The 27,113-nt window shown below is 57.4% G+C and overlaps 2 protein-coding genes across 6 annotated transcripts in view; one reads left to right on the forward strand and one right to left on the reverse strand.

Moving 5' to 3' along the window:
* Positions 1-5,786: 5,786 nt before the first annotated feature.
* Positions 5,787-8,154, reverse strand: CLEC11A (C-type lectin domain containing 11A). Its single transcript, XM_003940405.3, has 4 exons — positions 7,804-8,154; positions 7,391-7,574; positions 6,904-7,095; positions 5,787-6,479 (listed from the first exon to the last, which is right to left on the reverse strand). Exons 1-4 carry the CDS (start codon positions 7,948-7,950, stop codon positions 6,034-6,036), a joined length of 969 nt encoding a protein of 322 aa, XP_003940454.1. The 5' UTR covers positions 7,951-8,154; the 3' UTR covers positions 5,787-6,033.
* A 3,483-nt stretch (positions 8,155-11,637) lies between these two features.
* The window catches only part of SHANK1 (SH3 and multiple ankyrin repeat domains 1), a 59,846-nt gene continuing 44,370 nt past the window's right edge, over positions 11,638-27,113 (forward strand). For 3 of the 5 annotated variants that reach the window (XM_039466363.2, XM_039466366.2, XM_039466367.2), the window contains exons 1-8: positions 11,640-12,075; positions 14,521-14,818; positions 15,022-15,225; positions 15,781-15,852; positions 17,599-17,707; positions 18,022-18,173; positions 19,842-20,009; positions 20,489-20,605. In XM_039466363.2, coding sequence (XP_039322297.1) covers positions 14,564-14,818; positions 15,022-15,225; positions 15,781-15,852; positions 17,599-17,707; positions 18,022-18,173; positions 19,842-20,009; positions 20,489-20,605 — 1,077 coding nt within the window. In that variant the 5' untranslated portion in view covers positions 11,640-12,075; positions 14,521-14,563. Of the gene's footprint in view, positions 12,076-13,187; positions 14,819-15,021; positions 15,226-15,780; positions 15,853-17,598; positions 17,708-18,021; positions 18,174-19,841; positions 20,010-20,488; positions 20,606-27,113 lie in introns of those variants that run through there. The other 2 variants (XM_039466368.2, XM_039466364.2) reach the window with 2 other exon arrangements.

The raw sequence follows: 27,113 nt of genomic DNA on the forward strand, positions 1-27,113 counted from the left end.
TAAAATTGGCTGAGTGTGGTGGCGCAGGTCTTTGGTCCCAGCTACTTGGGAGGCTGCCTGGGGGGAAATTGCTGAAGCCCAGGCAGTTAAGCGGCAGTGAGCTGGGATTGCACCACGGCACTCCATCCTCCGGGGGCTGAGGCGGAATTGTCTGAACCTGGGAAACGGAGGTTGCGCCACAGTCCTCCAGCCTGAACGACAGAGCAAAACTCCGTCTAAAAAAGGAAAAGAAAAAAGAAAGAAAGATCGGGGGAGAGAGAGAAAGAGAAAGAAGAAGAAAAGAAAAATTATATATATATGAGCTAAAACTAGCTAATACTGTAAGGGTCTGGCCTGCCCATCATCTATAGATCCAGATGAAACCAATGGCAAGGTTAGCAGCACACATTTCACCCGGGGGCGAGCTGCAGCGACGAGAGTGTCCTGGCAGCCGCCTTCGTGAATGACCACTGCTATCTTACTCTCTGAGAAACTTTGTGCTCTAAAATCACAGACTGTCGGAAACTTGGCTGTTTGAAAGTCTATCATCTGTAAGAATGAAACAGCCTAATCGCTGTTGCCTGGAAGATCTCCGTCACTTTGACAAAGATAAGGAGCCTCAATTTCCAGCCCCGGTGCAGAGCTTTAAATAAAGAGTTTCTGGGCACAGCATGCCACATTTATATTAACACTGTAGTTTCCAGGGAAACGGGACCTTAGGTCCACTTTGCAGTTCAAATCTGATTTATTTATTTATTTATTTATTTTGGAGACAGAGTGTCATTCTGTCATGCAGACTGGAATACAGTGGTACAGTCATATAGTTCACTGCAACCTGAAACTCCTGGGCTCAAGGCATCCCCTACCACCACGCCCAAATAATTCTCCCCTCTTCTCTCCCCCCCTCCCCTCCCCTCCTCCTTCTCCCCCTCCCTGCCTCCCTCCCTCCCTCCCTCCCTCCCTCCCTCCCTCCCTCCCTTCCTTCCTTTCTTCTTTCCTTCCTTCCATGGAGACTGTGTTTCACTGTTACCCAGGTTGGTCTTGGGCTCCTGGTGAGCTACTGCACTTGGCCCAGGCTTGATGTTGACTCACTTACACAGATTCCTCCCTTGTTCTAAACCTATCTAAACATTGCTTCACTTAAATTTCACCCCAATTTCTGTCTTCCTCCAAATGCTATGATTCGATTGCAGCTTCTCCTCTGGGGAGTGATCGCCATCATTTCAATGGGTCAACAAATCTGACTTTGTCTTGCTTGTCCCTGATGACTGGGCTAGGATGGGTGGGTGGGTGGGTGAACAGATGGAACCATGAAGCCAAAGCAAGGGCACAAACCGTTAATAAATAAATCTGAGTATTTGTACTACGGGGTTTATATATGTGCAGGTTATCTTTATTTATTTATTTTTTTGAGACGGAGTTTCGCTCTTGTTAGCCAGGCTGGAGTGCGATGGCGCCTTCTTGGCTCACCGCAACCTCCGCCTCCTGGGTTCAGGCAATTCTCCTGCCTCAGCCTCCCGAGTAGCTGGGACTACAGGCATGTGCCACCATGCCTGGCTAATTTTTGTATTTTTAGTAGAGACAGGGTTTCACCATGTTGACCAGGATGGTCTCGATCTCTTGACCTCGTGATCCACCCGCCTCGGCCTCCCAAAGTGCCGGGATTACAGGCTTGAGCCACCGCACCCGGCCTTATGTTCAGGTTATCTATAAGTTTAAAATTATTTCCAAATTAAAATTTTGTTTTTCTTTGTTTTTGTTTGTTTTTTGAGACGGAGTGTCTTGCTCTGTCACCCAGGCTGAAGCGCAGTGGCACAATCTCGGCTCACTGAAACCTCCATCTCCCAAGTTCAAGTGATTCTTCTCCCTCAGCCTCCTGAGTAGCTGGGACTGCGGGCGCCTGCCACCGCGCCCATCTAATTTTTGTATTTTTAGTAGAGACGGGGTTTCACCTATTGGCCAGGCTGGTCTCTAACCCCTAACCTTGTGATCCACACACCTCGGCCTCCCAGAGTGCTGGGATTACAGGCGTGAGCCCCCGCGCCCGGCCTTTGCGTTGTTTTTGTAAGGTGCACGCCTGTAATCCCAGCCACTCAGGAAGTTGAGGTGGGAGGATTGGTTTAGCGTAGGAGGTTAAGGCTGCAATGAGTACGATTGTGCCACTACTGTCCTCCAGCCTGGGTGGCAGAGTGAGACTCCGTTTCTAAATAAATAAATAAATAATAAAAAGGAAATAAATAAATAGAAAACAAAGAAACTAAGTTGGTTTGGACCAGCGTTTAGCCACAAAGAAATTTTATATTGAATTTTATGTTGTGATTCGGTATACTGACGTTCAAATTTTGAAAAGCTTATCATTTTCTACGATTCTTTTTTTTTTTTTTTTTTTTTTTTTTTTTGAGACAGAGTTTCGCTCTTGTTGCCCAGTCTGGAGTGCAATGGCGCGATCTCGGCTCACCGCAACCTCCGCCTCCTGGGTTCAGGCAATTCTCCTGCCTCAGCCTCCTGAGTAGCTGGGACTACAGGCACGCGCCACCACGCCCAACTAATTTTTAGTATTTTTAGTAGAGACGGGGTTTCACCATGTTGACCAGGATGGTCTCGATCTGTTGACCTTGTGATCCACCCGCCTCGGCCTCCCAAAGTGCTGGGATTACAGGCTTGAGCCATTTTCTACGATTCTAATATTTCATATGAACTTATTTTACTTTTCAAAAAATGGTTATGATGTACCCAAGGAAACGGGCCTGTTTTGAAAAACTCTCGTCTGAGAGATCCAAGTGCAAGCTGAATGCTAAGACTTCACAGCTTGGGGTTTTCCTACCTTTGGGCGCGTGACCGGACTACATTTCCCAAAGTACCGCGGGGCGAGGCCTGGGAGGAGAGGAGGGGTCTGAGCTCTGATTGGAGACTGCGGAGCTCCGACCTCACCGCCAAGGCATGGCCCTCAGGCTTGCTGGGAAATGGAGGGGAACCTCACGTGGGAGGAGGGGGCGGGGCTTGCGAGGTGACCTGTTGGAGTCACCCAGTTACTGCAGAAAAACGTGGTTCTGGGAAGGCAGTAAGGGGCGTGCTGCTTGGCCTCCTGGGCTCTGTCGCCCTGCAAGCCCTTGCGGCCGCTGGTTCTTCCTCGTTTGCTGAATCATCCCAGGCCTCCTGCCCTTCCTCTACTACTTCCCTCAGATCACTTCATGGATCCACCCCAATCAGCTGCAGAGGCCTCGCCTAGTCCATGACTCTGGCCTTGCAAACTACAGGCGCTCTGCAGAAATTCAGAGAGAGGACATTGGCAATCTCTGGCCCGTGGGAAGCCTGGTGGGGCTTCCTGGAGGAAAGGGTAGGTTTCCCACGCAGATTAGTCAGGAATCCGCACCGAAGGCCACTTATAGGCTGCTGTTCCGATGTATAAACAGTCCTTGCAGGCATGCCACTCCCCACCTTGGACCTCTCTCTCTGCACGCCCATAGCTCTACCTGTGCTTGGTATGGTAGCTCCAGGCACTGCCAGAGAGACAGACATTGTCAGACCAGACGGTGGCATTTAAAGTGATGTGGAAAGCCCTGGGCCCTATGGAAAACTAGAGGAGGTGCCTCACCCAGCCTGGAGAAGGCCAGGGAGGAAAAGCAGCAGAGATCCGACTCATCTCAGGGTCCCCAGCATGACGCCACATAAGCATCTTCTTTCAAAGGGCTGTCATGTGCCAGGCGATGCTGAGGACACGGAGATAGTCATGCCCTGTCCTGCCCCCCACCACACACACACCTGGAGTGTCCCTCAGCCTGGCTGGTCAGGGCTGGGTCAAGAGAGGAACAAGAGGTTTGTGGATACCAGAGGGGGTCCCTAACCCCACGTGGGGTGGGGGGAAATTCTGGTTGTGTGGGGTGATGTGTTATCCAATTCTTGGGAGTGGGTATTTACCCTGCAGAGAAAGGAGGATGGAAATCTTTGCATATACAAGAGCACAGTGTCAGGAGAGAACACACAGAGGTGAAGGTGAGGTTGGCTTGTCCTGGGGAAGATCAGATTGGGAATTGCAGACTCCTCTGTATCTGGTACTATTCTAGATCAATATTGTTTTTATCCCCACAGTACAGATGGAGACACTGAGAAGCAGCAAGGTTACGTCTCACTCAGGTTTTCCCAGGAGATAAGCGGCTGAGATAGGATTGGAATCTGAGGCATCTGGCTCCAGAATCCGGGCAGGTAACCATGGTGCACCACACCCACATACTTTCCAGAATGGAAGCTCTGCAAGGGCGGGGACCTCTCTGGGAAATCATAAGTAGTCATCGTTGTCTGCCTAATCTGACCTCTGGTTGGCTTTAAGATATCAGGTTGTCTGTCCCTCCCCAGGGAAACTGAAGCTCAGCGTGGGGAGAATTTCTGATTGAAGGCTGACTCCAGGCCACACCCGCACTGTCCTATTCTGTATTCCTGTGGGGCTGCAGGACTGAGAAATAACTCCTGAAGGGAGAAGGGTGGCCGATCTCCCCTCTATCCAAGCTGACAGTGATGGTTTGCTCTTCCCATGCGTGGATCCAACGGTGTCCCTTTAGGCAGTGGTGCCATGGCTGAAGGAGGGGACAGTGGTAAGGACAGACAGGGTCACATCCCCATTCCTGGGCTCCCTGATGTCAGGCTCATGCCCACGATGCCAATACTGGGGGAGGTCCTAGGGTGATTTCTAAAGCGCCTCTCCTCCAATCAGAGCTGTCCACTATGCTGAGGCCCAGGCTGGCTGATTCCTGAGTGTCTTCACTGCCCCCAAGGAGTAAAGGTATGAAAAATGGTGAGGGAGGGCGGGGCAAGGTGGCTCACACCTGTATTCCCAGTACTTTGGGAGGCCCAGACAGGCAGATTGCTTGAGCTCAGGAGTTCAAGGCCAGCCTGGGCAACATGGCAAAACCCGCCCTCTACAAACAATGCAAAAATTAGCCAGGTGTGGTGGGGTGCATCTGTAGTCCCAGCTTCTTGAGGGGCTAAGGTGGGAGGACTGCTTGAGCCCAGGAGGTTGAGGCTGCAGTGAGTCATGATTGTACCACTGCACTCCAGCTTGGCTGACAGAGCAAGACTCTGTCTCAAAAAAAGCAAACAAACAAAACAAAACAAAACAAAACAAAAAAGAGGAAGGCAGGCAGAGTGTGGCTCAACTTCAGCCATCCCCAAATGCGCACTGTCCTGGCCTCACCTGAACATCCCAAGAGCTGTAGAAGGTAGAAGGGATTGTGCCCATGTTCAGATGAGGAAACCGAGGCTCACAGTGGGGAAGGGCTGGGCTCCTGGCCTCACTGGCAGGAAGCAGAGGAGGAAAAATTGGAAGTCTAAGCTTCAGGGTTGGGTGGGTCCTTAAGTCCATGTTTCAATATATCATCTCAACAAGTCCGTGAAATGATATCAGGGGAAACAAACTGGCGGCACACCACTTAAACAAATTAAACGGGCTCTTTCCTGCAGGACTTGTCAGAGCCTTTAGCTCCTTCATGTTTCCCAAATCTCTTTGAAAAGGACCAAAGCCACCGCCTGGGGCGGCTGGCAGGCCCTGCGTCCCAAAGGCCGAGAGAGAGGGCACGATGGAGGTGAAGGTGCCTACAGCGTTTACACGCGTGCACTCCGGGCATCTGTGCAAAGGAGCAGATGACCGTGTGTACATATGCACCTGTGTTTCTCCATCACTCTGACGACTCAAATGACATCTGCAAAAAGCAGGCATCCAAAGGCCAGGACAGGCGCCTAAAGACCCGGGTCTGGCCCTTCCCGTCTTCCGTTGCAGGAGATAAAGTCCAAGAGTGCCTTCAACGGCCCTCAAGTCAGATTCCACAAGGATTTATTGGCACCGGACCTAGCCTGCTGCCAGCCCCTTCAAGGAAAGGCACTGACACGGAGGGGTCCCAGCACCGCAAGAGCCCTCCCAGGAGGGCCCAGCCCGGGGGACGGGGCGCGGGGGGACGCTGCCATCCGTGGGCAGGGAGTGAAGGGCAATATCGGAGGAGCGTGGGCACGGCACAGGAGAAGGCCGGGTGGTGGGATGGGTGCAGAGGCGGGTAACCAGCCCCGCTAGAAGGGGAACTCGCAGACGTAGTAGAGGCGCCGCTGGCAGTCGTGGTCCCACCAGGAGCCGTCGTCAGAGGCCTGCGCCACGCAGTTCTCCAGCGTGCCGCCGTTGGGCTGGTCCGGGCTGAGCGGGTGCGGCGTGGCGCTGGGCCGGGCGCCGGGCTCGGGGCGGGGTGCGCGGTGCCACGCGAAGAAGGACACGCGCTGCCCGTTTTCGAAGAGGTAGAGGCCCTCGGCGCGCCGATCGTGCACGCCCAACCATACGGGCCAGTTGTAGGGGGCGAGCGCCCCGCGCAGGTAGCGACTGAGCGCCTCCATCTGCTGGCGGTCCGCGGGTTGCGCCAGGCTCCCGCCTCGCGCCGTGCACCGCGCCTGCGCCGCCGCCTGCGCTTCGAAGTCGCGCGAGAGTAGGAAGCACTTGTGGCCCAGGCGCAGCCCCTTCAGGCAGCCTGCGGATCCCGCCGGGTAGAGGAGGCGGGGTCATGGATTTGGAGGCGGGAAGGGGGCGGGGCTAAAGCACCGGGGGTGGAGGGAGGCGGGGTCAGGACCTCGTTGGGTGGGCTGGGAGGAGGCGTGGCCAGAACCGCGGGAGCCCAGAGGCGGAGAGTCCGGTCTGCCAGGGGCGGGGCCAGGCAGTGGGGGCGGGACTGGAGGGGGCGTGGCGCTGCCCCAGTCGGGTCCGCGCGGCTACGGTGTGCCAGCTCTGCTCCACGCCTTCGGCCTCCCAGCTCTCTAACCTCCCTGTCCCCCAGCACACCCCAGTTCTCCCGAACCCACCCTCCCGCCCCGGGCACCGAGGGCCACTTTCCCACCAGTCCCATACCTGGCCCAGATAGTCTCATTTTTTTTCCACCCCGCGCACCGCGGACTCACCCTCCAAGCGGCCGTGCTCGCGCTCGGCGCGACCCTGCGCCTCCTGCAGGGCTTGCAGGGCATCGCGGGTGTCGCCCGCCGCGTTCCGCAGCTGCCGCAGCCCCTGGGTCAGCTCGACCACGCGGGTGTCCAACGCGTGCAGACGGACGTGCAGCTGGTGCAGGCCTGCGTCCAGGCCGGCCAGGCGGCCCACTGCGGACACACAGGGATCGTGCTGGAGGGGGAGCCTGAGGACCTGGACAACTGGGACCTAGGGCTCCTGAGGGAGGGGCGGGGGTGGGGTGGGACGGGATTCCTGGAAGGTAGGATCGAGTGGCCCAGGTTCTTAGGAGGCATGGCCGTGGACCTGGGGCTTCTAGGGGTGTGGGGGCTCAGGGCTGGGCAATGGACAGCTGAAAGGCCACCGGGCAGTGAACCGACCCTTCATTTTTGCGAAAGTGATAGCGGAGGCCTGGGGGTTTGGGGGCGGGGGCTTCTGGTTACTCACGGATGTAGGTGACGGTGTCCTCAGGGGTGGGAGAAGGGCTGGAGCTGGAGGATGGGATTGGCGTTGCTTCCTCCTCTTCCTCTCCCTGGTCCTCCTCCATCTCCCAGTCCTCTTTGCCCTCAACAGTTCCGGGAGGATTCTCATCCCCCCTCCCAGCAGGCAGTCCCAGGGCCTCCTGCAGATGCTGGGGCAGGGCAGGGGTGGTGAGCCCCAGTCTGCCACCAAGATGCCCCACACGCCCTTTTCCAACTCTTAACTCGTTCTCTGCCTCCTGAGTCCTGTCTTTGAGCCCATCAGCCCCCTCCTCTGAGACTATTCCGATCGCTCCTCCTTGTCCATTTCCCTAACCTTGCAACACCCGCCCCCAGGCCCACAGTTTGCCACCCATAGCTCCCTGACAGTCCAGAGCTCACCTTCCGCATCAGGGCCTCCCTCTCCCGCTCCTCCTCCTGGGCACCTCCCCAGACTCCCTCCCACTCCCTCTCGGCTCCCCGAGCCCCATGGCCAAAGCTCAAGAGCTGGGGGACCACCAAAGCCCCCAAAAGCCAGGCTGCCTGCATTAGGCTGTACTCTTGGCACCCAAGGTTCCAGATGTCTGGATGTCTAGGAGGGGGGGATGGGGGTCTCTGAGAACTGCTAAGTGGCTGTGCCCTGTGTGCAGATCACTAGCCCCCAGCTTCCCGACTCTCCCAGCTTCTCTCTTCCTGTCTCTGTCTGTCCCTTGGTCTCTTCTGCTCCTCCGTGTGTGTCTCTCCCCGCCCCTCTTGGCTCCCTCGAGGCCCTGCCTCTGTGGCCGGAAACCTCCAACGTTCCAAAGCCTGGATCCCCGCCTTGGGTCTCCTCGCACACCCCCCTCTTTCCACTTTCCAGAGCTCGCTTCCGCCCTGCTCTTTCCTTCTGCCGTGGCCCAAAGCTCAGATAATCAGGAAGAGGACGGAGCTGACTCTTCAAGGAATCTTGGAGAACGCAGGCCCGGGCCTCAGCCCAGGAAACCACTTAGAACCAAATGGGCAGTGGCGGGATGCTGGGACCGAGCACTGCTCCCTGCTCCCCTGCCTGGTCATTCCTGAAGAGGGAGCAGACCTCAGCGACTCACTGAGGTTGCTATTACCCTGGGGCCACCATCGCCCACACACCCGATGGAGGAGACTCCGGGGCCTCTCCTGCCCCCTAGATTGCCCATCGTAGCCTCCAAGCCCTTGTCTGGAGATGCAAGTGAGTGTGTGTGGGGGCAGGGCGACACATGTGAAGAGCATGCGTGTGACTGTGTGCACAGCCCTGGAAGATGGGGCTTGGAGATTAAATGACCACTTTACTAGAAGCCTCCTGCAGCCTGGGCCCTGGGCTGGGTGATACCGGGGGCTCCAGCTACTCACAGACCAGCAGCCAGATAGTTCCCAGGGTGAGGGGCTGGAGGTGGGAGGGGGTGGGGAGTCTGGAGGAGCAGTCAGGGAAGGTTTCTCCAGGAGGTGAAATCGACAGATGCTGGGTTGTGTGCTCAAGGAGCCCGGAGCATTCCGAGAGCCACCTCATCCCAGCCTGGACCACTGCAGTCTTCCTGCCCTCCCCCTTCTTCCTCCGGAGCCCCTCCAATCCCGCTGCTTGCCGCAGCCAAAGCAATGCTTCCAAACCATAAATCAGATCACATCACTCCCCACTCCCCTGCTCCCCCACCTTCCCATCATAAGCAGGAGGGAAGCCAAGCCCGGGCCTTAGTCCTCAGCACAGCCTGCCATGCTGGGGGCTGGGAAGGAAGAACCCTTTGCACCTCTGCAGCCTCATCACCCCCACTCCCCTTGCCCGCCCCCAGGCTCCACCTTCCCTGGCCTCTTTGGCTCCTACCCAAATACTAAGCTCATTACAACCCCAGAGCCTCTGCACTAGTCCTTTCCTCCTTCTGGAAGGTTTTCCCCCCAGCTCCTTCCCATCGAGATCTCAGCTCCAGGAAGCCTTCCCCAACCACCTTATCTGTCCCACAATTTACTTTATTAAAATGCCCCTTTTCATCTTTTTGGTATAATCGAGACTGGCACGATCTGTTTGTTTACATCTGTCCCCTGCCAAAGAAGGCAGGAGTTTTTATGCACCGCTGGATTCCCTAGCACAAGGCCTACCGAGCACATAGTAGGTGCTCAATGAACCTGTTGAGTGGGTGAGGGGGTAGCTGTTCCTGGTGGGGTCAAAGGCCTGGAGGCTTCGCCTTTTTGGTTTGGTGGCACCCGAGTTCTCAGGGTGGTGGTGGCAGCGTGGGTGGAGGTGGTGAGGGCAATGGGAGAGGGGCTTGGAGGTGCGGAAGCACGGCGCCATGCCGTGCCCCTCTATGCCAGGCCCATGAGTCACGCAGGGCTTTTCCAGCACAGGCCTGGCTGGCGGTGCCAGCAAGCATGGGGCACAGTAGCCAGGGATCACTGGCCTGCTCTTCAAAGGAGGAGACTGAGACTCTGAAGCAGCATGGCCTGCTGGAGGTCACCAGTGTGGCGGCAGCTAGCCAAGGTTTCTGGCTCCAAGAGCAGGGCATCTGCCCTCGGCTGCTGGGAGCCCCAGGAGGGGCCTTGGAAAACAATGCCTCCAGCCTTCCGTTTTCCAAGAAAGCCTGGTACATCGAGGACACTGTGACCTTGGGCAGTCTGCTCCCTGCCTCAGAGCCTGGGCCTCCCAGGTGCCCACTGGGGACCTGGGTCCCTCACCAGGAGGTACAGACCTCAAGAAATAATGCGTATGTGGGGAAAGGCCTTGTAAACTGTGCAGGGGTGCACAGCCTCTCTGGCTGCCGGAGCCAACACAGGCAGCTGTTCTCTCCCCAGGCTCAGCTGCTCACCACCTGGGCTAGTGGGCGTGCATCGAGAGAGAGGCCTCCCCAGGCTGGGCAGGCACCTCCTCCATCTCATACTGGGGTACCCCAGAGAGCCTGCAGCTGGAGGGGAACCCAGAGGCTGCTTAGAACTGCCTCTTGCAGGCTCTGGAGGTGCTGTTGGAGCTGGAGAATGGGGAAGCCTGGGCTAAGGAGCCACTCACCACTCACTGCTGCCCTGTGGGCTCTGCCTTTGCCGGTGCGTCCCAGGCGTGAGTTAGCTGTCTGCACACAGCTGGCTGCATATGCGTGCCTACACACACGCGTGCAAGCTCTGAGGAGATGGCTGGGTGTGTCTGTGTGTGAGGATCAAGGATATGCAACTGTGAGGGGATATGCCCAACAGTGCACAATAGCAATTGAGTGGGGACGTTGGAGCCAACCTCCCCGTTCCTGATCCTGTTCCCACCTCCTTATAGCTGGATGACCTTGGGCAAGTTATTTAGCCTCTCTGCGCCTTGCTTCCCCCTCTGGAAAATGGGGATGGTGACAGTCTCTGAGCCTGGCACACAGAAAATGCTCCAGGAATGTCAGCAGTAGCTATCCTGGAGGGGAAGGATGGCACGGTGTTAGGCATGTAAGCGGGTGAGTGCGAACCAGTGCAATGGACGGCACAGTGGGTGGGTGTGATGGGAAGGCGTGCGCACGTCTCTACAGTGCTGTAACTCCGTTTTGGTGTTGAGAGATCTGGGCATGCATACCCGGGTGAACGCCTGCGTGCGTGTGTGTGTGTGTGTGCGTGTGTGTGCGTGTGGTGGGCAAATGTGTGCATGTGCTTCTGTGCTGTGTGTGTGCCCAGGCACAGGGGTGTGACACACAACTGCATGTAGCTGGGTGTGTTTGCGGCCGTGTACCCCAGGTGCACTGTCTGGGCTTGCACGCGCTGGAGAGTGCGTGCCTGTGGGGATGTCTGCAGGTGCTGTTCAGCTGGTGACTATGCACCTGTGCCTTGGGGAAATGTGGTCTGGCCCAGGTATGTCCACATGTGCCCGGCCCCGGTGCTTAGATGGAAAGGAAAGAGTGGGGGGGGGGTTGGGGGGGAATCGGGTAGGAATCTATAACCTTCACACTTCAATTTGGGGATATAGAGTCTGGCAACAAATATTTATTGTGCCCCACTGTGTGTAGGGGGCCGAAGAGCTCTCTGGGAGGGGCCAGTCCTGAGGTGTGTGGGGGGCACCCTTACGGGGGCAGGACCCCTTCTTTGGGGTACGGGAGCAAGCAGGGGTGGAGTCAGGATCTGGGGACTCGGAGGTGGAGAGGAGTGGTGGGGGAGGGCAAGGGTAGGGGGCGGAGCCGGCGTTGGTGGGGGGGATGGGCGAGGTTTGGGGGCGCGGGGAGGGGCGATGTCTCCTCCGCCGACTCCCGGAGGGAGGGGAGAGGGCGGAGGGAGGGGAGGGAGGGAGAGAGGGAGGGAGAGAGAAACAGGGTGAGGGAGAGACAGCGAGAGCGAGAGAGCGAGAAGGGTGGCAGAGGAGGCGCGGAGCGGGCGGCGGCGGCGGCGGCCCGAGGAAGAGGAGGAGGAAGAGCAGGCGGAGACGCGGCGCCCGGAGCCGGCCGGACCGAGCCGGGGGCGGGCGAGGAGGGGCGCGGCGGCCGCGGCGGAAGGGGGGGCGCTCTGCGGATGGCCAGGCCCGGCCCGCGGGGGGGGTGAGGTCCTCGGCCCTCCCGCCCTCCCCCCCGGCCCCCGCCCGCCCCCTCCCCGGGCCCGCTCGCCCTCCGGGGCGGTGGGGCATGGCCTGAGGGTCCCCCGTCTCCGGGGGGGTGGGGGGTGGGGGGAGGGGGGAGGGGCCGCGGGCGCCGCCGACCGGGACTCAGCAGCCCCGCCAGGCAGGTAAGGGGGTCGAGAACCTGGGGGTTGGGGGAGCTACGGGGCCGGGGCCGCGGAAAGGGGCGGGGGCGCCCGGGATGTCCTTGGCCTGGCGCCGGGCTCCGGGCCTGGGTGTGCGGCTGGGGGTGCGGGTGAGGTGGGGAGCGTTGCCCTGGGCGACGCCAAATTGGGTTACGCCCGGGTCCCCCGTGCCCCGTCCCAGATTGCATCCTTGATGGGAGGCGCGCCCCCCATCCCCCGCCAGCAGAGCCCCTATCCCGAACCCGCCTTCCGGCTCTCAGGGGCCAAGGGCTCAGTCCCGGTACCCGCCTCCCCGCCCAGCCCGGCCACTCCCCCGCCTCATCCTGGCGCACCTGGGCCCCTTCGCCAGGTCACCCTGGTCCCCCTTCTCCTCCAGGGAGGGTCTAGGCCCGGGCCTCCTCCGCCCCCTTCGACCCCTCCAGCTCCCGCTTCTCCTTCCAGGCTCCTCCCTTCCCTTCCCACCTCCTGCCCCAGCTTCCCGCGTCCCCGCCTGGTCTCCAGTCCCTACACCGCCCGCCGGCGCGCCCCCTCGGCTCCCACCCCCGACTCCTGCTCCCCGGCGCCCCCCGCCCCTCTCCCCGGCCCGGGCTCTCCCCCACCAGTTTCCCAGCTTCGGCCCGGGCTCTCTCTCCCCGCCCCTCCCCGCCTCCCTCCGCCTCCATTCATTCTCCCGGGCCCCGCTCTCGGCCACGCCAACCGCCCCCTGTTCCCCCGCAGCCTCCCAGGGCACCCCCTCTCTCCCGTCCTCCGCCCCCCCCCTCGCCGATTCCTCAGCCCGTCTTGGTACCAGCTGCGTGCCAGCTATTCTTAGCCGAGGAGCGTTTGATTCATGCCGCCCCGGCGGAGCGTGCCCGCTCCCTCCCGCGAGCCCTGAGGGGGAGGGGCCGGAGTCGGCCAGGGGGCTGGGGCAGCCGTGCGCCCCGGCCAGCTTTTCTTTCCTCCCACTGGTCACCCTCTCCCAGCGGGGTTGAGGCTGGGGGTCAGCCAGGGTCAGCCGAGGGGGAGTGGCTGCGGGCCCCAGATCGCAAGGTGGGCTCTGCGGCGGGGTGAGGAGGAGGAGGCCGGGGTCTCGGCAGGGACGAGGTGGGGCGGCGCCCGCTGGGTACCTGGAGGGGGAGGGGCTTCGCAGCGCTGCCGCGCGTGGGGGAGGGGTCCGCCGGCCCTGGGTTAGACGCTCGCTCGCCCACAGCTCCTGGAACTCTCCTTCCCCCCCCCCACACACTCCGTCTTTCCTTCCCCAACCCCCCAGCCCATCCCCACTCCCCCAAAGTCAGCAGTACCCTCCACTGCTTCCCATCTCCATGGCAACGGTGCAGGAACCGGGCCTGGTGTGGGGGGGGAGGGACCAGACCAGACATTCTGGTTTCCGGTGCTGGGGTGGGAGTTGGGGGAGAACAGGAGGGAGGCGGATCCCATTTGGAAAGGGCCCACCCTCATAAGGCCACCTCACGGGAGAACAGCAAGGATCCAGAAATGACCTCCCACCTCAGTCCCAGAGACCCTCGTCTCACTTCTTAACCTCCCTCCTAACACCCCAGTCCTCAGAGCAGAGCCCCTAGTACCCAGCAAAGCCAGCCTATCCACCCTGCAGTCCTAGAAAAGAGCTACAGGTCATCTGCAGCCACCCATATCTACGGGGGGCACCACACCACGGTGGCCAGGACAGTGCTCCCGGGCCAACCTCCCTACCCACCCGCACACCTCCAGATGCCCCAACCTCCAAAGGCCACTTCTTGTGGTTCCCTTGGGGACGCCGCGGGCCAGATGCTCTGCCCATGACACCCCATCTCAGTGCCCCTTGTTCCCCTGGGACAACCAATTCCCTAGCACTACTCGGCATGCCACACGTTGTCAGCCACACTTAAGTGAAGTCACCGGCTCCACCCGCTCCAGGCTCACCACGCCTCCATCTCCCCCTTACTACATCTCAGCCTCAGCTTCTCCCCAACCCCCGCACCCCACCCCCCCCCACTGCCCTGGGTGAGGGGCCAGGCTGGGGCCAGGATGGCAGGAGGGCAGGATGCCTGTCAGTTTGTCCACCTGTCTGTCCTTAGCTAATTTTAGCTGCATTTTCTGTGGCCTGGCAAAGTGGGCCAGTAGCTCCCGTGGTGATTCTGCGGTTTCTGGGACACGGCCACGCTGGGTCACCAGCAAAGTGGGGCGCAGGGGGGGTGGGGGCTGCAAGCAGGGCCAAGGGCAGGGAAGGAGACACATGCCAGAAGCATGTCAGGGATGGGGCTGTGTGCATGCCAGCGTGGGAGGAGGCGGCAAGGGAGGCCCTGCAGGCAGAGGGTGTGCCCAGCCTCCTTCCTGTCCATCTTGGGCAGTAGGAGGAGGCTGCCCTTGACCACTTGACCACTGAGTAGCGCCTGTGGGGTCTGGGGGGTCCCGATCTCCTAGTCTGATGCCCGCCCTTGGCCCTCGCAGCCGCCTGTGATGCTGCCGTCCCCCGTCGCCCCGTGGCCCCACGATGACCCACAGCCCCGCGACAAGCGAGGACGAGGAACGCCACAGTGCCAGCGAGTGTCCCGAGGGGGGCTCAGAGTCCGACAGCTCCCCAGACGGGCCAGGTCGAGGCCCCCGGGGGACCCGGGGCCAGGGCAGTGGGGCACCTGGTAGCCTGGCCTCTATTAGAGGCCTTCAGGGCCGCTCAATGTCAGTCCCAGACGACGCCCACTTCAGCATGATGGTCTTCAGGATTGGCATCCCGGACCTGCACCAGACAGTGAGTGCCTGCTCACTGGCTGGCAGCAGGGGGGGACGGGGGAAGCAGGGGATACAGGGCCCCAACTGACATGGGGAGGCCACTGGTGCTGGGTATCCCTGGAGGAATCACCCCGACGCCCAGCTCCCAGCTCCCTTCCCAACCCACCTGAGGCTCTTCTCTGGCCCCTGACCCACCCTGTCGCCTGTCTCCTCCCCCACCAGAAATGCCTGCGCTTCAACCCTGATGCCACCATCTGGACGGCCAAGCAGCAGGTGCTCTGTGCCCTGAGCGAGAGCCTGCAGGATGTGCTCAACTATGGCCTGTTCCAGCCGGCCACCTCAGGCCGTGATGCCAACTTCCTGGAGGAGGAGAGGCTGCTGCGGGAGTACCCCCAGTCTTTCGAGAAGGGGGTCCCCTACCTGGAGGTGAAGCTTCCCCAACTCCTTCACTGACAAGAGAAGGCATGCCCTGAAATACATCTGTCCACCGCCCACCTTTGAACACACCCGAAACCTTCACGAGGGGACATCCAGTGTTCTAGTCCAGACCTTCTAAGCAGCACAGGGAACTCAGAGAGGCCTGAGTTCAAATCACCATCGGTTCTACTTCTGACCAGCCAAGTGGCCTTGGGCAATTCACTTCCCTGCCCCGAGCTTCTCCTGGCCCATCAAATTGGGGGAGGATTCCCAATTACAGTAGGCACTCTAGAACATTCCCCGTGGGGTCCCGACTCCTCCTCCTTCAAGGAAGGGATTGCCGCGCACCTAGGCCATGATACCCAGCACTCTCGGAAAAGCCGCTGCCTCCCCTCTGCCCAATAAACCAAGGTTCCAGGGCTGTTGCCACTCCTACCCTTAGCTACCCCCCCCCCCACCAGGGAACTGGAGGGGGATCAGACCTTCCCCCTACTCCAGGCCTTCTCCCCAGGCCCCTGATTGCAAGTCTCTGTGTCTCTCCCACTACCCTCCCCCTGACCTCAGTTCCGATACAAGACCCGAGTTTACAAACAGACCAACCTGGATGAGAAGCAGCTGGCCAAATTGCACACGAAGGTGAGAGAACCCTGCTGGCATCTGTCCCCTGTAGACCCTACCACCGGAGTCCCCTGCCCAAGCACCTTCCCTCCCCACCTCTTGCCAACAGACTCGACGTTCCTCCAGCCCGCTACCCCTCTGGCAGTCCCCTCCACCCCCGACTTGGGACGCTGTACCACATTTGAGACAGCCCCAAATACCATCACCTCCGGCACAGCTCCTTCGTACTTTCCTCTTTTGTCCCTCATCCCTCTGCCTGGGGTCGCATCATTCCCACCTGGCCTCCTTTGAGTCCCCCTTCTCTTCCCCTGACTCTCCACATCCAGCCAAGGCCTCCGTGCTTCCCGGGCCTTAGCCCAGGACCCTGACGTTGAAGGTCCTTGTGCCTACAGGCCATCTCACAGACAGGCTGCCGTTCCCCCAGCCTCACAGCCTGAACCTCTTCGAAATCCAGGCATTACCCCCACCCCTTCTCCAGCCCTATCGATCCCGGTACCTTGCCCTCCGGTCCTCAGCCCCTGTCTCCCCTGTGTCTCTGATGGTGAGAGCTGGGAGGAAATCGGGGAACCGCTTTGGTCAGACATGGGGGATTCTTGATGCTGGAGAAGGAAGACCTCCCAATCCCTCCTTGTCTGCCCTCCCCCGCCCACAGCATGCATTGAACTCTTTCCTCCACTAAACGTTCCATCCCTCCAGACTTGCACGTTGGGAGCCACTGGCCAACCACACTGAGAGCTTTCAGCATGGTTGGTCCCAACTAAGACAAGACTCCCTGTGAGTGTGAAACACACACTGGGTTTCGAAGACATAGTATCAGAAACAGAAAAGTTAAATAATCTCGTTAGTCATTTTCATCTCAATTGTCTTTTGAAACAATAACATTGTGGCTATGTCAGTTAAAGAATATATATCATTAAAATGAATTTCAACACAATTAACAGTTCACCCCCACCCTGCTTTCTTTTCTTTTCTTTTTTTCTTTTTTTTTTTTTTTTTTTTTTTGATAGGCTCTTGCTCTGTCACCTGGGCTTGAGTGCAGTGGTGCAATCATGGCTCACTGCAGCCTCAACCTTTCAGGGTTCAAAGGATCCTTCCAGCTCAGCCTCCTGAGTAGCTGGGACTACAGGCGTGTGCCACCACGCGTGGCTAGTTTTTTTGTTTGTTTCTTTGTTTGTTTGTTTGTTTTGTTTTTGTTTTTTGAGACGGAGTTTCGCTCTTGTTACCCAGGCTGGAGTGCAATGGCGCGATCTTGGTTCACCGCCACCTCCGCCTCCTGGGTTTGGGCAATTCTCCTGCCTCAGCCTCCTGAGGAGCTGGGATTACAGGCACGTGCCACCATGCCCAGCTAATGTTTTGTATTTTTGGAAGAGACGGGGTTCCACCATGTTGACCAGGATGGTCTCGATCTCTCGACCTCGTGATCCACCCGCCTCGGCCTCCCAAAGTGCTGGGATTACAGGCTTGAGCCACCGCGCCTGGCCGATGCGTGGCTAGTTTTTTGCATTTTTTATAGAGACTGGGAGCGGTGGGGGGGGGGGTCTCATTTTGTTGCTCAGGCTAGTTTCAAACTCCTGGGCCCAAGTGATCTGCCTGCCTCGGCCTCCCAAAGGGCTGGATGCTTTCTCTGTAAAGGAAGCTGCTAGACACTTTTTAACGGTGTATATGACTCCATGTGTTTTTTCACTGGACGGCCTTGCTCAAGGACCCTGCTTCTCCTCCCTGCTCCTGACTGTCCTGTCTTCTCTCTCTTTGCCCGTGGCTCAGACGGGGTTGAAGAAGTTCCTGGAGTATGTGCAGCTTGGGACATCTGACAAGGTGGCGCGGCTGCTGGACAAGGGGCTGGACCCCAATTACCATGACTCGGATTCGGGAGGTAGGGAGGGGGCACACAGCAGGAGACCTTGGGGCCAGGACAGGGCTGGGGAGCAGGGGTGCCATCTGTATTCAGATCCATTCCTGACTGATCCAAGGCTCTGTGGTTTCCCTGGGGACACCCCAGGCCGAATGCTCTGCCTGTAACACCTCCATCTCAGTGCTCCTTGTTTGGGTGTCTCCCAAGCATGCCACTGTCCTGAGGGGGAGGCCGCAGGGCCAGAGGCTGTGGGGTGGAGCGCTCCAGAGCCTAGAAAATGGGCAGGGATGGAGGAGAGAACGGGCTCCGTGTGACCAGCCTTTCCTGCCCTTCAGAGACCCCCTTGACACTGGCAGCCCAGACCGAAGGCTCCGTAGAGGTGATTCGAACCCTGTGCCTGGGCGGGGCCCACATCGACTTCCGGGCCCGGGATGGCATGACAGCGCTGCATAAGGCCGCATGTGCCCGACACTGCCTGGCACTCACGGTGAGGCTGTGGGGTACCCCCGCCCCCATCCTGGGGCCCTCTCTCCTTTTCCCTTTGTTCTTTCTCAAACCTGGGTTCTTGGGTTTCTGTTAAAAACGGGCCCTCTCATGTCCCCAGTACAAAGCCCCTTTCCATAGACTGACAGGCAGCTCCTAGTGTCACCCTGGTCAGGCCCCCTGGGTGCACCCACCTGGGCTACAGCTGACATGACGCATGCCCCAGGCACAGCCTCCTCCCCTAAACACCCCGAAGGTCTCCATCCACAGTGACCCAGCTCAATACCAAACCTGCCTCTGTCTCCCCAAGGTATAAACCCTTCTCTTCCCTTCAAATATGAAGTGAGCTCCCTGCTCTGCCTCCAGATAGAGCCCCTCCGCGTATACCCTGAAAAGAGCCCTCCAGCTACCTTTCCAAGCCCAGCCCTGCACCAGCTCCGCTCCCTCCTCTCCCACATCCAAATACAGCCCCTTCCCCACGTACACAGCCTCAAATGCACTTTCCCAAATAGACAAACCCATACACCCACAAAATACATACACAGCGTCAGCTGCACAGTCTAATTTTAAAATACTCTTCTTCTGCCCCTGCCCCCGCCAGGACACTTGATTCCGCTTCACACACAGGTCAGGATGGGCTGCCCCCAAAAACAGCCATTGAGAAGCACCCCAATGCACAGATGCTCCAGCTAAACAGCCCCTCCCTTCTCTCCCTCCCATTCTTTCCTGAAGAGCCCCTAATGCAGTCAGACGCCAGCCGCAAGGATCTGTAGCATACGCCTAGAATTAGCAGACCCTCTTTATGTACCCCCATTCCCATGCACCCCCAAACCACCATCCTGCTCATGCGCACCCCTCCCAGCCCCCAGACCTATTCAAGCCAGTAGCCACTGGCCACCTGGGACTGTTTAAATTTAAATTAATTAGAATGAAGTGAAATTAAAGTTTCAGGTCCTGAGGCTCACTAGCCACGTTCAGGTGCTCAGGGCCACGCGTGGCCACCGTATAGGGCGGGGAGTTGCGCACCATCCCCACGGTGGCGGAACGTTCTGCTGGACAGCTCTGCTACAGGCTGTCCTCACACAAGGTTGCTGCCAACACTTTCTCCTATTAATGCTCATTATCGCCAGCCTTCCACCCCCAGAGCTGTCCTTCAAGTGGGGGCAGGAAGTAGCCTCCAGCCTCAGTGAGGCTGGCCTGATCCTTGCCCTTACCCAAGCTTATCTATCTGTCCCCTGTGCCCCTTCTTTGAGATCCTGGACCTAATAACACCTCCCACTTGGCCAGGGACCCTCCTGCATCCAGACTCTGTCCTCTCATTTGTCCCCACAACCCCCCTGTAGTAGGTGGAATGGGTGGGTGCTGTGGCCCCAGTGTCCTTCAATGGCTCATCCAAGGTTGCCCCCCAGGGGAAAGGCTGGGCAGGATGTCAGAGTGTCAGAGTCCTCTGGAGGCATCTACCAAGTCCCACGTTGTTTACAGGGGATCCGAGTGGTCCAGGGAGGGAAAGGGCTGGGCTCAAGGTCGCGCAAGGGCATCATGGCCGAACTGAGATTGGCATTGGCCACTTGGTTCATCCAGGACTGCCAAGTCCCCCTGGGCCTTGAGAATGAGCAGATTAATATGTGACGGTCATCTGTGTTTTTCTACTGGGCTCTCTCTCCATTCCTAGGCGCTCCTGGACCTTGGGGGGTCCCCCAACTACAAGGACCGCCGGGGGCTGACCCCCCTTTTCCACACGGCTATGGTGGGCGGTGACCCCCGATGCTGTGAGCTGCTGCTGTACAACAGGGCCCAGCTGGGCATAGCTGATGAGAACGGCTGGCAGGAGATCCACCAGGTGCTCCTGAAGGGCTGGGCCATGAAGGGCTGGGGTTGGGGACTGGGTCCCTAAGGCATCCGTGGGGCTGGGGCTGGGAGCCAGATGCCAGGCTCCTCATAGAGCTTGGGGATGAGGACAGCATGGTCACCAAAGACGAAAAGATGGGGGATGAAGACATGAAGACCCTCAGGGAGCAGGGGCTGGGGAACCAGATGCCTTGATCCCTGAGAGGGATGGGCTGGCCTCTTGGCCTCCTTAAGGAGGTAGACCAGATACCTGGGGCTTGGAATGACTGGACATTTGGGTTGTGAAGCTGACAGCCCAGGCCCCTCAGCAGCAAGTGAGGCTAAAAGGTGATGGGGAGGTGGATGCGGTGAACGCTCGCATCCGAAGGCCAGAACGCAGGTCATAGACAGACTCTTGGCCCAGAGGGAGAGCAGCCTGGGCGGAATCCAGCCTGGGTCTGATCCGTGCCCCTCGCTCCCTGTCCTGCCCAGGCCTGCCAGCGGGGTCATTCTCAGCACCTGGAGCACCTGCTCTTCTACGGGGCTGAGCCTGGAGCCCAGAACGCCTCGGGGAACACGGCTCTGCACATCTGCGCCCTCTACAATAAGGTCTGCCTAGCAGCGGCCGCCCCAGGCCCCTCACAGCCCCCACAGCCGCCTCCCCCAGGGCCAAGCTCAGGCACTCCGCACCCTTCACTTCTTCACTATTTCCACCCTTTATCCAGTCATCCATTCATTCCTCCATCCATCCATCCATCCGTCCATCCATCCATCCATCCATCCATCCATCCAACAGATATTTACTGAGCTCCTGCTCTGTGTCAGGCCCAGAGCTGGGTGCTGGGGACAGAGTGTTGAGCTTGTGGCCTAGCAGAGGGCAGATGACGTCATTTGCTGCTGCAATCCAGAGTGCTCAGAGCAAAGTCACAGGGAATCCAGGTCCCTGTGGGAGCCCACATCTGGGACTGGGCTTGGGTGGAGAGGCTGTGGGTAGAGGTGGCTTCCTGGAAGAGGTGTCCCCAGTGTTAAGATTAGCAGGAGTAGAAAAGGAATTAAGGGGGGTGCTCCAGGGCAGGGGCCTGGCCTGTCCAGAAAGCCAGCAGAAAAGGGGCTGTGGGTCCCCAGTTCCTGTGTGTCTTCATTCAGCCCGTGATGTATGCAGGTGCCACGTGTCGGCAGGGCAGGGCACAGGGGAAGGCCACCGTGCAGCCCCTGCAGCTCCTGAAGGGAATGAGAGTGGGATAGCAGTTTTAGCAATTCAGGACCTTGGGATTTCTGACAACCTGGGTCCCCGAGCAGGAAGGGAGTGCTGAAAGGAGGACATCCCCACTTTCGGAGTCCCTAGAGAGGAGAGGTACAGAGTAGGCAGGGGGTCTCGTGACAGCTGGTTGGCAAGAGCCAGGGCTTTCAATGTCATGACCTCTGGCACTTCAGCCACCCAAGCTGCAGGTGATCCTGGGCAGGTCAGCCCCGTGGGAAGCCTCAGTCTCCCCACCTGTTTCTTGATGCTCCCTGCCCTTGAAGGGCTGCTGGGGGTTACTTAGAGGGCCAGGCGCTGGCATGACAGAGCTTGTCTGTCAGCCCCCTTCCTCCAGGAAGTCTTCCAAAACAGCCCTCGGCCCCCTCTGCTCGGCAGAACTTGCAGTGCTGGGGATTTGGCGGGTGGCCACGTGCCGCCTCGTGGCAGCCAGCAGTATGCCTGGAGCCCAGGGAAGACTCAGTGTTTGTCAAACCGAACCAACATGGTGCCGGCACTTCTCTCCCTGCGTGCTTCTGCCTCTCCTGCTCTGCGACACAGGCCTGGAAACCAGTCCTCTGACTCCCAGGCCCTCGTGCTGCTGAGGGGGAAGAAGCCCCAGCCCCACAGGCAGATGGGGGCGGGGGGCAAACAAGTCCCTCCCCCTCTTCGAGGCGCCATCCTTCTTCCTGAAATGGGAGTAACGCCAGCTCTTAGTGTAGAAGATGAGCCATCGTGTATATTAAGTGCTCATCCCTGGAAGGCAGCCATCAGAATAATAATTGTCATTGTTATCATCACCAGTGTCAGTCAGGGTCCCGTCAAGAGACGGAAGCTGTACCATTCGGATAAACAGATAAATTTTAGTGTAGAGAATTAGGCCAGACGCGGTGGCTCATGCCTGTAATCCCAACACTTTGGGAGGCTGAGGTGGGAGGATGGCTTGAGCCCAGGAATTCAAGACCAGCCTGGGCAACATGGGAAAACCCGGCCTCTATGAAAAGTACAAAAATTGGCCGGGCGGGCATGGTGGCTCATGCCTGTAATCCCAGCACTTTGGGAGGCTGAGGTGTGTGGATCATGAGGTCAAGAGATGGAGACCATCCTGGTCAACGTGGTGAAACCCCGTCTCTACTAAAAATACAAAAAATTAGCTGGGCATGGTAGCATGCACCTGTGGTCCCAGCTACTTGGGAGGCTGAGGCAGGAGAATCGCTTGAACCCAGGAGGTGGAGGTTGCAGTGAGCTGAGATCGCACCACTGCACTCTAGCCTGGGCAACAGAGCGAGACTCCGTCTAAAAAAAGAAAAATACAAAAATTAGCCAGGCACAATGGCGTGCACCTGTAGTCCCAGCTACTCAGGAGGCATGAGTTGGAAAGATCACTTGAGCCTGGGAGGTAGAGGCTACAGTGAGCTATGATCATGCCACTGCACTATAGCCTGGGTGACAGAGTGAAACCCTGACTCTGAAAAAAAAAAAAAAAAAAAAAAAAGAGACAGGAGGCAGAGTTTCCTTAGTAGACTGATGAACAAATCATTTCCCCTCCTTGGTAGTCTCCTTTCTCAGCTGTGAAATGGGTTAATAGTTTTGCTTGCCTTTGCCATGGGCTTAACAGATCGATGCATAACACATGAGAACTTGTTTCCCTTATTTCCATGCCGGCCCCCCACCCATCTTCCTCCCAGGCTTTAAGCTTCCCAAGAGCCAGAGCTGAGTCTGACAGTTTTTCCTCAGCCCCTGCCATCTTGGCCCCCTGACATGCCTGTCTAGCCTTTAGTGGTGACGGTCAGATCCGCGTCTAGGCTGTGAGCACCTCAACGGGGAGAGTTGAGTCTGATTACTTGCTGTGTTCCAGGGCCCCAGCATAGAGCAGGCCCACATGCATCTTTGTTGAGTGAGTGAATGAATGAATGAAAATGAATGAACGAATGATGGGTTAGTCCTGTTGGATTTCCACCAAGACTGTGCAGAGTGCCTGGCTAAGAGCATTCAACAGGTGTTTGCCTCTTTCAACAGACTGAATGACTCAACGAATGAATGAATGACTCGAACAAATGAATTTTGACGGACTCAGCCCCACCTCTTCCATCCTCATTCTTCCCGTGCACATTTCTTGAGCACCTACTATGTGCCCAGCACCAGGCATTGGGGATGTGAGATGAATCAGACGCAGCATCTGCCCTGGGGAGGGTGAGGGCGGGGTGGGGGGCTGGGAGCTCACAGTCTGGTGAGGAGGCAGACAGTAGACAAATCACAGCGACAGCATGAGATAAGTGCTAGGAAGCCTTTAAATGGTTCTCTGGGCGCCCAGGGGAGGGAGCCATCAACTCTGACTCGCACACCTTCTCAGCTCTGTAAGAGTAGGATGAGGAGCAGGTGAGCTCAGGGGCTGTGCTCTGGTCCTGTGCCCCCAGGGTGGGGGCTGGGGGGGGGGAACATGCAAAATACACATGGCAGCACTTAACAGTCTAGTTGGCCAGCACGGGCACACACAGACTCACATGCACACACACATACACACACACACACACACACACACACACACACACCCAGAACACACACTGGGCTAACTCTGCTGCCTGATGTGTGACTTCAGTGGTCAGAGCCGTCCATTCATAGCATCAGAAGGCCGGGTACGTAGAATCACTAGAGCCCAGGAGGCGGAGGCTGCAGTGAGCCAATACCTCGACACTCCACTCCAGCCTGGAGACAGAGGAAGAGCGAGACTGTCTCAAAAAAAAAAAAAAAAAAAAGAAAAAGGCCAGGTTGGAATCCTAACTGTTCCACTAACCGGCTGTGTGGCCTTGGGCATAGTGTCTGCCCTCTCTGAGCCTGTCCTGAAACATGTCATGTGGAAGGGGTAAGATCAAGGAGGCGCTTGGAGAATGCTGGGTAAATTAGCATCAGAGGGCACTGGGGTAGAGTTGAGCTGGAGACCAGATTGGGTTTGGCCAGGCCAAGACAAAAGGGAGAGGACATTCCTCCTACCCAACAGTTCTTGTGGGTCCAGCATGAATCCAGGTGGCTGGTGCCACAGGCAAAATGAACCCCCTGTGCAACTTACGATGTAGAAGAGAAGAGACACGAATGGGACAAATAACAGAAAATGGAATTTCAGGGAGATGGTGTTACGAAGAAAATGAGTCAACGTTGGCTTAGAGTGCCTGGCACACACACCAGTGGCATATTAAAAAATAAAGCAAGGGGTCGGGCGCCGTGGCTCACGCCTGTGATCCCAGCACTTTGGGAGGCTGCTGAGTTTGGGAATTCGAGACCAGCCTGGCCAACATGGTGAAACCCCATCTCTACTAAAAATACAAAAATTAGCCCGGCATAGTGGCAGGCGCCTGTAACCTCAGCTACTCGAGAGGCCCAGGCAGGAGAATCATTTGACCCAGGAGGCAGAGGTTGCAGTGAGCCGAGATCACACCACTGTTCTCCAGCCTGGGCAAACTCCATCTCAAAAAAATAAATTAAATAAATAAAGCAAGGAAGAGGACGAGGTTTTGTTTTTGTTTTGTTTTGTTTTTGAGAAGGAGTTTTGCTCTGTCCCGGGCTGTATGGCACAGTCTCGGCTCACTGCAACCTCCGCCTCCCAGGTTCAAGCGATTTTCCTGCCTCAGCCTCCTGATTAGCTGGGATTACAGAGGTGCGTCACCACGCCCGGCTAATTTTGTTTGTTTGTTTGTTTGTTTGTTTGTTTCGTAGAGATGGGGTTTCACCATGTTGGCCAGGATGGTCTTGAACTCCTGACCTCAGGTGATCCACAAGGGTTTTTTTTTTTTTTTTTTAGACAGGGTGGCTAGAGAAGACCTCTCTGAAGAGGTGGCATGTGTGCAAAAGCTTCAATGAAGTGAGGAAGCAGACTATGCTGAGATCTAGCGGGAGAGGATTCCAGGCAGAGGGAGCAGCCGTGCAAAGGTCCTGGGGCATGAGTGTGCTGTCAGAGGAAGGAGGAGGCCAGTGTGGCTGGAGCCTGGGAGCAAGGGTGGGTGGTAGAGGATGAAGTTGAAGGGTTGGGGTGCGGAGTGGCAGGGCAGGCAGCTCAGGTTAGCTCAGCTAACACTAACCCTGCTAGGCTGTGGCATGGACTTTGTGCTTAGCCCAAAGAGTGCTGAGGGCTTATGTGTGATTGACATTGGTGAGAAATTGATCTGAATGTAGAAGGTGTCCCTGTCCCCACTGGCCCAGTCCTGCCCCCTACCCTTTCCTCTGCAATGTATGTCCCCTTCCTTCTGGGTCTGGCAGAAAATGCAATTAAGATAGAAGGCTTTGGAGTCAGAGAGATCTGGGTTTAAATCTGAGGTTGATAATCACCAGCTGTGTGACCTTGAGCTTTGTCTGGTTTTTGAGACAGGGTCTCACTTTGTTACCCAGACTAGAGTGCAGTGGCACGAACAAGGCTCTCTGCAGCCTCGACCTCTTAGGCTCAAGTGCTCCTCTCACCTCAGCCCCACAAGTAGTTGGGACTACAAGCATGTGCCAATATGCCAGGCTGATTTTTGCATTATTTGTAGAGACGGGGTTTCGCCATGTTGCCCAGGCTGCTCTTAAACTCCTGGGCTCAAGCGATCCTCATGCCTCAGCCTCCCAAAGTGCTGGGATTACAGGAGTGAGCCACTCTGCTGGCTCACCTGAAGCTCTTTTGAAAGCCTTAGTTTTCTCCTCTGTAAAATAGAGACAATTTTCATCTCCAGGAATTGCTGGGCAATTCAGTGAGCTTTTGCCTCTAAGGTGCCAAGTGCCTGGCATGTAACATGATAAGCCTCCGGAAGGTCTAGACCTGTGATTCTCAACCAGGGAGCTTCTGCCGCCCAGGGGACACTTGGCAGTGTTTAGAGACATTTTTGGTTGTCATGACTGGGGAGGGGAGTGCTACTGACATCTAGTGGTAGAAAGGGGGGGATGCTACTCAACATCCCGCAGTGCTCAGAACACCCCCCACAAACCAATGAATCACCAAGAATTAATTATACCGTCCCAACATCCAGTGGAACATAGCGTGAGCCATTTATCCTAAACGCCCTCAAATATCCTAGTGGCCACGTTAAAAAGAAGGGGAAAATAATTAGGTGACATTTATTTTAACAACATATTTTACTTATAATAGTGTCTCCAAAACATTATCATTTCAACGTAGGATCAGTGCAGAAATTATCAGAGGTTTTTTGTTTGTTTGCTTTGGTTATTGAGACAGAGTCTCACTCTGTCACCCAAGCTGGAGTTCAGGGTGTCAGCTCGGCTCACTGCAACAGGGCCTTGCTCTGTCACCCAAGCTCGATCTCAGTTCACTGCAGCCTCAAACTCCTGGGCTCAAGCGATCCACCTATCTCAGCCTCCCAAGTAGCTGGGACTCCAGGCACCCACCACCATGCCTGGCTAATTTCTGTGGATTTTTTTGTAGACATGGGTTAGGGGGTGCTCCTCACTATGTTGCCCAGGCTGGTCTGGAACTTCTGCCTTGGCCTCCCAAAGTCCTAGGGTTATAGGCTTGAGCCACGGAGCCTGGCTACAGACATTTAAATTCTCTCTTGTTTCGTATGGTGTCCTTGAAATCCAGTGTGTATTTGGCATGCATGCTGCATCTCCGTTCGGGCTGTCCACATTTAATCTAAAGTGCTCCTGGCGCATACCTGGCAGGCGGCTGCTGTCCTGAGTGGTGCAGGTTTAGGGTGGAGTATTTATTCCTGTGGATCTTAGCACAAGCCCGAGCTAAGGGTCTTGGGCAAGTGGCTTCACCTGTGTGAGGCTCTGTTCCTTCAACTACACAATGGGGCCCAGGACCCCCTTCCCCAGAGAGGGCCATCAGGATTCTAATCAGATGATTTGACGAAACGTTCCAGCTATGTCCTGCACACCGGTACACCACGAGTAATA

This window comes from Saimiri boliviensis, chromosome 14 (genome assembly GCF_048565385.1).
Source record: "Saimiri boliviensis isolate mSaiBol1 chromosome 14, mSaiBol1.pri, whole genome shotgun sequence".
NCBI lineage: Eukaryota > Metazoa > Chordata > Mammalia > Primates > Cebidae > Saimiri > Saimiri boliviensis.